The sequence below is a fragment of the Grus americana genome, chromosome 16 (genome assembly GCF_028858705.1).
Source record: "Grus americana isolate bGruAme1 chromosome 16, bGruAme1.mat, whole genome shotgun sequence".
In the NCBI taxonomy this organism is placed as follows: domain Eukaryota; kingdom Metazoa; phylum Chordata; class Aves; order Gruiformes; family Gruidae; genus Grus; species Grus americana.
Window position 1 is genome coordinate 6,794,197 of NC_072867.1, and position 13,238 is coordinate 6,807,434.

At 41.1% G+C, this 13,238-nt stretch overlaps 1 protein-coding gene across 5 annotated transcripts in view; it reads right to left on the reverse strand.

The window, feature by feature from the left end:
* MED15 (mediator complex subunit 15) overlaps positions 1-13,238 on the reverse strand; it is a 32,938-nt gene that overhangs the window by 14,347 nt on the left and 5,353 nt on the right. For all 5 annotated transcript variants that reach the window (XM_054844413.1, XM_054844412.1, XM_054844410.1 and 2 more), the window contains exons 2-8: positions 11,872-11,959; positions 10,643-10,694; positions 10,143-10,172; positions 8,681-8,896; positions 7,849-8,111; positions 3,880-4,263; positions 2,609-2,698 (exon numbers count right to left, since the gene is read on the reverse strand). In XM_054844413.1, the coding sequence (XP_054700388.1) occupies positions 2,609-2,698; positions 3,880-4,263; positions 7,849-8,111; positions 8,681-8,896; positions 10,143-10,172; positions 10,643-10,694; positions 11,872-11,959 (1,123 nt within the window). The remainder of the gene's footprint in view (positions 1-2,608; positions 2,699-3,879; positions 4,264-7,848; positions 8,112-8,680; positions 8,897-10,142; positions 10,173-10,642; positions 10,695-11,871; positions 11,960-13,238) is intronic.

The window sequence follows — 13,238 nt, forward strand, 5'->3', positions numbered from 1 at the left end:
ATCTCAATTTACAGAACTGAGAATTTTACCCCATAAAAATAGACAACAAGCAGAGGAAGACAGTCTCCCTCCACTGTAAGATATAAACCCCATTATTTGATAAAAATGAGGTGGAATATAACAATTAGAATCCCAAACCTGTAATTTCCTTTCATCTAAAATCCAAAGATTCAGAATTCCGTAAATATGCAGCTTCTGGTGAACATATGTAAGTACCGCGCCACTGTCACTCCACTAAAGGCAGCTCTGATTTTCAAAGAGCAACAGCCAATCTGCATTCTAAGCACCCGAAGGACTTGCACCAGAGCAGTGATTTAAGCTTTATTAATACTTAACTCCAGTTGATTACAGATTTTCTCTTGGTGCTGCAAGCACTTGTGCAGCACGCTGTGGTCACTAGGACACTACTTTGTTTATTTATCAGTTTCACCTCTGAGTTACACGCTCACAAGGACTAGACACCCTAGCAGGGTAACACTGACCTGCATGGTATCTTTACGACTTCAGAGAAGAACTTCAACACTCAGATGGACCCATGTTTAAACCTGGGATTGCTTTTACTTTTATGTAGGAAGGATGAACAGAAACTTTACAGAAAAGGAAAACTGTAACCATATCAACCAAAAATCCCAGTTTGAAAGCCCCTAGAAACTAAGTTTAAATGTAACAAGCAAAGATTAGGATAGGGTTTGTTTATAACAAAAGCTTCCCTGAACCAAATGAAGAAATCAAGGCAGATTTATTAAAAATGCTGGTGCTAGTGAAAAATGTACTAAATACAAAGCAAAAAACACTCAAAAAACTTCCTATAAATTAAAGAAAATCCATATACCCTCTCAAGACCAAAGCTGCATTGTAATATTGTGCACAGTCACAATCTTAAAACTGAATATTATATACAGAAAATATTTACACAAGCACAATAAACCTGTTTAATTATTGGACTTCACATTAAGTGAGTTTTAGTAGAGTCATATTGCAATGACATGCACATAAATGGAGTAAATCTTGTATGTGGGGTATTCTAAACTCCATCTGTGATAGATAATGAGCAATCCCTGAATTTACTACACGTCAGAATAAAGCTGCAATATAAAACCCATTGTCAACCATCTTATCACCCAAAACTTTTCAAATGCACCATGCTGTTAAGCCATTGGCATATGAATTCACTAAACAGGGCAAGAATTAAGTTGACTCTACATAAGCACAATCCCTCTGCTTAGGAGTTGAAAAGAGCACCATTAAGTTAGTAAAATGAAAAAAAGTCAGAGTCTCCTTCCAGTCAGCCTAAGCCCCTGCAGCTCCCACCTGGAAATTATTTAAGAAGCAAACAGAAGTTTTATTTCACATTTCAACTGTAGAAAGAGAATTCTGCATTGCTGCCAGTACTGTACCAACTGTACTTACCACTGCTCAGCTTTTACATCCTGTGTTACGTTGACACAAGCAAAAAGATCAATACAGAAACAGACCTTAGCCACCAACAAGGATGTGGGCCACGAGAGTTATGGTACAAGACAGTACTCCTGATACAAGTCTAGGAGATGTATGTTGAAGAACCAATTGTTATCACAGTCCATGTAAAAAGCTTCCAAATGTCTTATCAAATCTATAATATTACTTGTGTGCTGAAGGGAAAATGGTGCCTGCAGACATGGAATGTCTGAGTATACGAGAAGAACTCTGCCATTAATCCTAGTCAACCTCATTTCATCTGTCTGCCTCAGTCCCTTCATCTACAAAGTGGTGATAGTTGTACTTACCCATGTTTGTAAAATGCCTCAATATGAAACACTACAGAGGTAAGCCACGAAAGACTATTTCATAATCTTGTGGAAAATGGGATGAGAGGTTCAGCTCAAGCCATTCCCAATTTTTTTTTCCCCATGTCTCCTTCATACCAGACACACATCAAGGAACAATCACTTGGGCTACAAGTGTATTGCAGGATAAGAAAACTGTGTTAGACAATAAGCTTTCACCCAGCACTTTTTTTTTAATGTAACTCTGCACTTGTGACACATGCCATTTTTTCTTCACAATTCACATCCAAAACAAGAGCAATCTATATCTACTGCCCATTTCACTCAGAAAAAGAATGAAAGATGAAAGGAATGAAAGGGGAGTGCAGAAAGATTTCATCGTCTATACTATTTTTTATGGTCGATACATAGAAATGGAAGGTAAATCACATGTGAGTAAAGATAGCAGGCAAAGATTCACAGAACAGAAATCAGTTTACACAACAAAGCAAGTCACCTAAGAAAGTTTAACGAAAGAAGAGGTGATACACTTCAGGTACCAACAGTCAGACTTGTAGCGTGACCACAGTAGGCCATCTTATTGATGTGCATTCCTGTGTCAGTACAGGCAACAATCTTACCTACTCGGGACAGAAAGCATGCATAGAGAGGTTGTCAACAAAATCCTGCCTCTGACTCCAGGCAAAGGAGAAACAGCATAAAAGCCCATATCCTCTTCATAAAGGGGATGACTGATGTCAGACCCCTCATCAGAAAGCCACCAGAAACCCATCTCCATGCTCATCTCTAGCATGCACTTGCTACAGGCCTACAACTAGTGATACTGGCTCCTGGGCCCTTACCTGCCCTGAAGCTCCCATCTGAGCAGCTTGGGCCTGAGCTGCTTGCACTGCTGCTGCTGCCTGCTGCTGCTGGACCAGCTGAGCTCTTACCTTGAGTATGAGAAGAAAGAACGAAGTAAACATACGTACCTGATGAGGGGATGACACTTCTGTTTCAACTGAATTGACTGCACTCAAAAAGGGTGTGGAGACAAGATCAGCCTCACATACATACTCTTTCTAAAGACTTTGAGCTTTCTTTATGAAAAGAAGTTCCCATGTTCCTAACATTTGGAACAGTCTTGCTACAGACCATGCACCTAAGATTCTATTTCTTCTTGCAACTTCTTCCCTGTACTATCAGATCTTGCTATGACAATATTGGATATTTGAACTTTCTAGCAGACATAGTTAACCACATACATGTTGATTTCCCTCAAGCACACTGTATTAAGCACTTACTAATGACCAACAGTTCAAATGTTTATACATTCATTATGACTGTCAATGTGATGACAACTAACTACTCCTAGCTTAGCTGGTAGGAGCACAAAGTGGATATATCAACTCGTCCATGTGGGATCAGTAATTTCTTGAGTGTGGCTGACACTCCACTGCTCCCCAGCAAGGCCCAAAGAAAAGCAGGTCTTGGGATTATGTCTGAGCTTCTGCTCAACAGCACATATGGAGCCTAGAAACAACTGAATGTAATGCAACAGTTCAGAAAGCTGCACCATTAACAGGATGACCCAGTAAGAGGTTCAACAGAGTAAAACTACTGTCTTGTCCACATTCTCTTCAAGGCAGGAACTACCGGTATCTTAAACTTTGACCAAAACCTCTAAACATGGCAGCAGAAGCAAAGCCAGCACGCTAGAAAGCCAACACTGGCTCCAGTCACACGAAATAGGCATTTCAAAGCACTTGCTCATGTTCTAGAGCAGCAAACATCATGGAGGTGATTTTTCTTTAACCAGACTTTGTTTCTGGGTTGTTGGGTTTTTTTTAACTTATCCATTCAAGAGTAAGACAAGAAATTATTTTTAAATATTAGCTTCATAAACGGTTTTCATAAATTTCCAGAAGTCCTACTCTTAGACACAAAACCATTCTCTACTGGCAAGCCCAGACATAAACCTTTAAAAACTCTGTACTCATAACATGCTAACTACAGATTTCTTAATAAGCTATGTTTTTTTCCTACTTCATTATTAGCAAAAGTCAAAGAATTTTTTTTTTGTTTCTCTAGAGGATCATAACGAACCAACAATCAGCTGGTCACTAGCCCTTACCTGCATTGCTTTTAATTGCTGGGGCGTAAGAGTAACAGGCATAACCTGACTAGGAATTTGTCCTGAGATCGCCTGTGGCTGAGATACCATGGGCTGGGGTTGAGGCTGGGATTGTGGTGGAAGCTGAGACTGTTGTGCCTGAGCAACCTGTTGTTGTTGTTGCTGCTGCTGCTGTTGCTGCTGCTGTTGCTGCTGCATCTGTTGCATCTGCTGTTGCATTACTTGTTGAGGTGGCTGCTGCTGTATCTGTTGTTGTGGTATTTGTTGCTGCTGTTGCTGCTGCTGCTGTTGCTGCTGCTGCTGTGCCTGCATAGCCTGTGCTGCCTGCAGCTGCTGCATTTGGGCAATTCGCTGTAGTTGCTGCTGCTGCTGTTGCTGCTGCATCTGAAAAGCAGGAAAAGCCAGGATGCTGAAGCTTCCAGCAATGCGATAGCAGCCTTATTTTTATAGCGTAAACCAAGAGCAAACAGAATCTTAATACATCAGGCTGAGCTTTTAAGCCCAAAAGGAGAGCCCAACCTTTTTATCCACTCACTCATCATACATCTCAACTCTATGTAGTTGTCATGATTTAACCCCAGCTGGTAACTATACTCCTCAATACATTCCAATTAATCACCATCACTTTTCCTGTCTTCTGATATGTATACAAAAATATCATTCCTTTAGTCTATGAGCCACCCCTCTAAAATGTCTGTGGAGTTCATTCAGTCCATGACTTTTGTGCTCCTTCTACTGTAACAGTCTCTCAGGGCAGGGCAGATGGTGCATGATGTTGGATTGTTGCATGCTGTGCCCAGAGCTTGTAGCTGATGTATCTGGCACAGTCCATGCAAGTTGAAGATGTCAATCTCGAGGAAGTTGCTGGGTGCCCATTGCTGGAGCCAGTTCTGGTTTCATCACCTCTGCATCTTGCTCAGTTTCATCAAAGTTCATTCTTCATTAATCTGGGTGATTCTTACTGTACCTCATTAATCTGGGTGATGCTTACTGTAATACCGTTGTTACGGCATATAGCAATCATAGCACTGATGACATCTAATATTATGTAGCAATTAGCATACGATTTAAATCATTGGCTATTCTCACCCAAAATCAAATTCCTTTGAGGTACATATTGGAATTCCCCATCCTTCCGCATCACCCACCAAGTGCACCCAGCTCCTTGAGCAAAAGCAATCCCACAGATGGGTTTGCCTTTGCCTGAGGCAGGAGTAACCCAGACTTGTTTTCCCTAACATAATCTTCATGAACGCTAAAGGAATTTTATCCCCTTCTACAGTATGTAAAAGTTTTGATTGGGCAGGGCCAGCTCGACTAGTAGAGCGGCTAGTGTTGACTAACCAGATGGCCTTTGCTAAATGTGTATCCCAATGTTTGAGGGTCCCACCACCCATTGCTCTCCATGTAGTCTTTAACAGTCCATTGTATTGTTCGATTTTCCCAGAGTCTGGTGCATGATAGGAGATGTGATACACTCACTCAACGCCATGCTCTTTGGCCCAGGTTGTTTTGGAAATGAGTCCCATTGTCTGACTCAATTCTTTCGGGGGTGCCGTATCACCACAGAACTTGTTTTTCAAAGCCCAGAATAGTGTTCTGAGTGGTTGCATGGGGCATGGGATGTGTTTCCAGCCATCTGGTGGTTGCTTCCACCATTGTAAGTACATCACGCTTGCCTTGACAGGTTTGTGGGAGTGTGATATAAACAATCTGCCAGGCCTCCCCATATTTATATTTTAGCCATCGTCCTCCATACCACAGAGGCTCCACTCCAATTCATATTGAAGTTCAAGCATGTCCAGCATGGCAGCAGTGGTGTGACTTCATTCGGGCCACGACTGTCTACTATCAGCCTCCACTCAGGCACTGGATACCTCTCTCCATGGTGGTCCACTTGCATGGGTGACATATAACATCTTTGAAGGGATACCTTTCCCTCATGCCTGATGAGTCACCTCCAGAGGCTGAGGGCTTGCGTCCCTTTTCCAATCACCTTGTCAATGACCCCTTCCCTGGACAGGAATCCCAGCTGCTTGGCTTCCCTGTCCTCTAATTCCAAGCTACTAGCCCCACTATCCCAGCATCAGAGCAGCCAGGTGACAAGTTGCTTGCCTAATCAACAACTGAAATCTTTTCACATATCTCGCAGCTCACTCAGGGACATGGATGGGGTAGTTATGTCCGGTTCTGTCCCTTCCTCCTGTTCTTGTGATGGCCCTGTTTCATCATCCTTCACCAAACAAGTTGACCTTCATGCCCATTTCTTCTGATACCAGTATGGATTGGTTTTTTGGTTCAGCTGCGATAAGCATCGCAGAGGTTGGGAGTAGCCACAGTGCTTGTCGCAGGGGTTGATCTCTGGGTGATATTCTTAAATAATTGCTTAACCTTAACCAAAACCTGGTTACCTATTGTAATTAGCCTGGAGGAGAAGGGGAGGATAAAGAAAGGTGTCTCCCCTGCATATTGGCTCTCTGAGGAGAAAAAGTAAAACGTGTAATTACTAATAGTTTCCGACAGATGGCTCCCCAAGTGCAGAGATGAAACCGCCACTGCCGCTCCACTCTGTGTGCCGCCTGCCACTGCTGAGTACAGATACCAGATTGGTCTGATGATCAATGATTTTATCATACCATAAGCCAGTGGTACGCAGTGCAGCAGAGTGATAACCTTAATCCAATGCACAGAGGTGGTAACGCACACATAAACACTGATAAGCAGTATATACGGCAAGTAAGGTGTTACATAACACAACTCTGAGAACAAATAAAACAACATTGTGACCAGCAATGATTAAATTAATATAATGAATGCTTATAACAAATTTGTTTTAACATGCTCTGGGCAGATCTATTGTTATCTCAACCCTCTGTGCCACACATCGGGCACCAAAAAGGACCGTCATGGTTTAACCCTAGCTGGTAACTGAGCACCGCACAGCCTCTTGCTCATCCCTCCCTCCCCAGTGGGATGAGGAGGAGAATGGAAAAAACCTCATAGGTTGAGATAAAGACAGTTTAATAGGATAACGAAGAAAATAATAGTAACTATAAAACAAGTGATGCACAAATGCAACTGCTCACCACCTGCAGGAAAAAAAAATAAATCCAATGCCCAGTCTGTTTCTGAGCAATCCCACCTCCCAGCTTGCTTTCCCAGTTTATATACTGAGCATGACATTCTACAGTCAAGAATATCCCTTTGGCCAGTCTGGGTCAGCCGTCCTGGCTGTGCTCTCCCAGTCCTTGACTTAGTGTAGACACTACAACTACCTAGCAACAACTAAAAACATCAGTGTGTTAACATCATTCTCATACTAAATCCAAAAGATAGCGCTATACCAGCTACTAGAAAGAAAATTAACTCTATCCCAGTTGAAACCAAAACAATGGTATACATCCCATGGTTTCAATAGTGCAAGCTTGTCTCACTACTAAAACAGTTTTCAAAAACCATCAACTTCTCCTGTACAAATGGGCTCAGAAGCAATTCTTCAGACGTGCCAGCCTGCATCAGCACCACTGTTTACCAGAAACTGCACAAGAGCATGACAGTTGAAGTTTCTGCTTTTGTGCCCAAGGATGATACACCTATATATGATGTGCTCAGCACATGTTTTTTAAAGTGGCAACATGTAATTCACACAATGACAAAACAGCCACTATTTCTAGAGTAATAGAAGTGCTTTTAGTTCTTTCCCACATCCCTGACTATCCTGATGTTTATAAAGAGAAAGAGACAAAAGTTTTAATTCTCTATTGCTATGACAGAGGAAAGCCTTTCCTCTGGGATGTAATACATTGTTGCCAATTAACTTGCAAGTCTAAAGTGAAGTCCTACCCCAAAGTGGAAACATGTTAATAACAGGCAGAAATGATATTATTCGGAACTTCCATGCAAGCTAAGCCTCACTTGACAAGTAACTGAACACAGATCACCTCAATTGCCATTGTAGTTTGTCATCACCTGCTGTTGGTTTTGCTGCTGCTGCATCTGCAGTTTCAGCATGTGTTGTTGCTGCTGCTGGACGGCTTGCAACTGCTGTTGCTGCTGCTGCTGCTGCTGGGCTGCTGCAGCTGCTGCTGCCTGCTGCTGCTGCACCTGAAACTGTTGTTGCATGGCTGACTGCTGGGCCTGGAATTGCTGCTGCTGCAAAGCCACCTGCTGCTGCTGGAATTGCTGCTGCTGCTGCTGTTGCTGCTGAGCTATCTGCTGAAGCTGAAGTTGGGCTAAAAAGAAGGTAGACCGTACTTAAAACATGAGACCAAAACAGTGTGAGAGAAAAGTTACCCAGTATAACTCATAATAATTGAGGAGAATCCCTAAAGTACATTAATGTTCTTCCTTAGCAGCATATACTTTTGCTTCCTTAAATAGATGAGGCACATTAACAGAATTAATGACACTTCCCACTACCAACCTCTCATTCTCACTGCCTATATAGAGTCTACAATCTAGGTAAAGAATGTAAAAACATGCAGGAGGAAATATGCACAGAGGTCACCAGCAGGAAGCACTGTACCCATAGAAAACTTAGGTAAGCTCTACAAAAACAAAGTTCTGAAGTTGACATCTTGTAGGACAAAAGAAGCATTTGCTCATACCACAGCTAGACTGTTCCTCACTATATTCAGACATCCCATTAGGTAGCAGTATTTGAAATCTATTCTTCCTGCAGTTTACTTGGCTGAATTAGCCAGAAGTATGAAATCTCTTCAGCACCCTTTCCTGGTGGAGAAGTTACGTACTGAAAGGCTGATGTAACAATTTTAGTGGTTGAAGCAAACAGAACACTTACTTTGCTGAGTAGCTGTAGAGACACCTGGCATACCATGAGGAGCCATTCCTGAGGTTCCAGGAGGCTGCTGCTGCCCTGGGAGACTCATCTGTTGTCCCATTGGGCCAAGGCCACTCATCCCACTCATTGGTGCTCCTTGAGCTCGAGAAGCCATGCCCATTCCAGGTGCTCCTGCTGGGGGACCCCCAGTTAGATTCTGCAGGGCATTCATTGGATCTACAAAGAAAACAGTTACCAATACACAGCCAGTCATGCACTTGCCCCCCCCACCCCTTCCCAAATCCTCTGTTCTCCATCATTCACTTTCTGATCTGTCCGCTTCAGACCATGACTAGATCCAATACCCTGAGAATCTAACATTCGCTGCTCTGCCTGTGAGACCACAAGAGGCTTCTGACATGTTCTTACCTCTCTGTAAATAGAGTGGAAATTATTTAAAGTGCTTCAGATTTGCAAAGTTCCAAATAGATTCTAAACACATTAGAGAAAAAGGAACTTATTAGCCACCTCTGAATTTATATACAAGTCAAAACGAGCTGCCAACAAAACTCCATGAGGATATCCAGCTTGTAACCTCAAAAACCAAGAAGAGAGTCTCACTGTGGATACAATTAGCCTCTTCTTCCTGAGGTCAACACAGAGAAGCAGTGCTCAGACCAGAAGAAGTACTTTGCTATACAGTTCCCCCTGTAAAATCACATTTATTATGCAGTGGATAAATTCTGTGCCTTTCAAGATAATTGTCATAATCTGAATCCTGGGCACACAGAAAAGTGAAGTCAAAGAGGGAATGGCAATTCAAGAGGGCAAAACACCACATGGGGTGCAGAAGCAATATGCAACAGGTACAGAAGGCAACACCCCCCTCTTTCTTAAGAATATTTATAAAATAATTTCCAATGTCTAGGCTGGACATTAATCACCTGCAGACGCTGCATATTTAGCCTACAGGGGGATAAAAATAGACGATCACACTATGTCCCTAACATACACTGCTGTAAGAACTTGCATAGAGGCAGAATATATGATCAGATCTAATCTCACTCAAATGGCAGAGTGTGTACACCCCACAAACACACTTGCCTCTGATGCAACGCCCTGAGGTAACAGGTAGAAGCCTGGACTGCTCAGCAGGAGATTATTTTCAATCACTCTTGATCTTTCAAGAATTTAGGTTGTGAGGTAAAAAAAGTTCAAACAGGGAAACTAACAAGTCTCCTGTGTGACATCCAAATCACTGTCCAAGCCTGTGACCCTCATCACTGAGCAACTCAAAGACTATCATGTCACCTTTCCTCTCCTCCAGCAGCATTTAATGTTCCAGTGAGGGAATCCATAGCCTTCTTATTCTTAGTACACCACAGTCTTGATTTCTAAGCTGTTCTATTTAGAAATGGGGGGTAGGGAGAAGGGAAGAAAAAAAGAAAAGGGTGGGGGAAAGAAAAAAAAAAGCAGCTCTTACCACTAACTGAGGCTTGAGATTTCTTATTGTCTGCAAAGAAAGAACAATTAATCACCTTGTTAATCTTGTCACAGATAAATTTGACCCCTTCAGATATACCCTCTACAAGAAATATCTTCATATAATTGTAAAAAATTAAAAAATCGTTGTCTGCTGTAGTTCTAACAAAATACATTAACCTAAGCCAATTTAGTAACCAGAATGCTACATAAACAATGGAAAGAAAGCAAAAATACAGGAAAAAGTTAGGAAGGCAGAAAAAGTAGTAAATTTAAATCATTTCTCAAAGACTTTTCAATTATAGATGGATGTGTAAAAGAAACAGTATTTAGAAATTAAGCACATATATTACAGGAAAATTTTAAAGCAACTTGTGAAGAGTCACATGCAGAACCACACACACAAACCCTAAGATTTATTTTTTTTGGAATGATGTGATGAGCAATCCTCTTACTGAGAAAGAAAAAAACCACAACAAACAAAACCAAACAATTACTTACGAATATCTCGAAAATGGATAATAAGTCTGGCCACAAGAGAAAGATATTCCTCCTAAACGTGAAAAATGAGTATTTTAGCATAGGAAATAAAAACAGAGCAACCATGACTTTGTTTTTTCAGTATTCTTCCTCAACATAACAGATTTTACTTTACAACGTCTGTGGGCTTTTCAGAGCAGTTCACTTGAAAGGAACAGTCTGTTCAATAACTAAGTGTGAATATTTTTACTAATAGCTTATTGTCGTTGATGGTACAAGAAGGCCAAGAAATCACAAAATCCACTGGCAATAACCTCTATGACAGTTAAACTAATAGCATCACAATACATAAACATAATTATTAACCAATACATCCATTTTCTTATCCACTCTAATTCCTTTTCCTTAAGGACTGAACCTGCTTACTTGGTACACTGACTTACTTTATTCTTTGAACTATGTCACAAGAACTTTTTTTAAGCTGTTAGTATTGTTTAACAACTTTAAAGTTGTTAACTTTTAATTGATAGAAGTGTCAGCAGTGAAAGACAAATATTCTTTGCAGCTTTTTACTAGTGTGCTTCATGACGTGCAAGAGAAACTGCACAGGGCTGAGATAGCCTTCCTGCCCATGAAACTACCAACTCACCATCAGCAGGCATAAAATTGTGACATTAGAATTAGAAAATTTTCACCTAGACAAGTTCTCTCTCAAACATGGCTTGTTTAGAGGCAGCAACAGTATCCAATTTCTCATAACACTGCTCCAGGAAAGAAGTCTGCATTTTGGTAGAGTCTAGAATTGTAGACGATAACCAGACTTTCACAGTGACCACAGCACTTCCCTTGGTCTTACTCTTGACACAGCCTTTTCACTGGTATCTTAATCTGTCCCAACCACCAAACTGGTTGTACGGAATGGTGCTACACTGTAGATAAAGGAAATTCTATGCAATTCACTACACACAAGTCTTTGGATAAGAATTAAGTGCGGTCCCATATATGCATTAAATGCTGCAGCATCAGCAAAGCTGTCTTGGACAAAAATCCAGTTTGATGCGCATATTGGATGCAAAACACCCCACTTCCCCTCAGTGTAAAACCAGCACATATAAATCAAAAATTTTGCATAACTACATACTCTAAGCAGAGACAGTTAACTAAGCACATTGGGTTTGCTATTTCTGCAGGTTGTTCCAAACTTCTTTTGACACATCAGTAACTTCTGGAAAAAAAGAGAGATGCTTTACCCTTGTTTTGGCCTTCATAAACACATGACTTTCCATATCTTTGCTGGATTTATTATGGGCAACACCAGCCTTCCTCATAGCGTCATCACTGAAAAAAAGAGGAAAAAAAGAAAGGCTGAGCATTAATTGAGGGCATCAGAAAATATTTTCTATAGTCAGGAAGGTCTGTAAAACAGCTTTTTATCCCTCTCATTTCTACGTTAAAAAAACCCACACCACCACATACATTACTTAAAATTGCCACCCTTTAGTATTTCTTCAAATAATGAAGAAAAAAGCTAACTAATTTCTAAAAGGCAACACAAATATTCTTCACAGAAATTCAAGAACAACTGCTAAGCAAGTCATTATTTTACCACCTGATGTATTATTTCAACAAAATACCATGACCTGTTCATTTGAGGAAAGCTGAATGACAGGATTAATGTAATGCATGGTTGGGAAACAATGGGCTTGAGCCTGCCTAGCATCAGGCATTTCCAAAAGAATCCACTACACATAAGGTGGAGGAATAAAAAAAAAATAATAAAAAAGATTGCCTAAAGGCATAGGGGTTTGACCAATGAGTGATAATAACGAGTGGGAGCATTGATCAGAGGCGGAGAAGAGCAGAGGTGCAGTGATGTGCAGGGCAGAGAGGGGACAATCAACACGAAAGCAGCAGGTGAAGCAGTAAGATGAAAAGAAGGCCCCACTGATGGAAATTTGAGGGGAAGAAAAAGAACAGGTTTGGTAATAAAAAGCTTTCAATTCCCTTACTGTTCTTTCCTATTTATCAGCCAGAATCACAGGGACTTGCTGTCCTTTCTCCATCATTCCTCTAGTAAACTGGATCTAGAGCTGCCCTCTGGATGGGATATTGAACAGGCAAGATGAAAACCAAAAACAAAACCTACCACCAAACCCACCTCACAAAAAACACACGTTGTTAAGGCCACAGGTGGAAAAAAAAGGGACATTCTCAGTACATCAAAAAGTAGCAAGCAATTCAACTGTGAAACATGCAATGAGATAAAGACATCCTAAAATGAGGAGTTCATTCAGATGAACAGCCCTATTCAAACCCTCCAGGCATTCTCATTCTTGGAAACAATTCACTTCACTGCAAAACCTGTTCTGTTTTAAAGCAGCCTAGCAGCTACAGTCTAAATTCCACAAACAAGTTAGCAGGAAATACTTTCACCTTGTAATTAACAACTTAGTAACTTATTTCTCAGCAACTGCATGACCAACTACCCTACACTAAATGCGTTACTGAAAGTTTCAGCCAGTCTGAATAGGGACTACTGTTTTCTTCCCCTTAAATTTCTACCACCTCACATGCAGCAGGAATGGTGCCTGCATGAGCAGTAAGGTGGTTCAGCTTC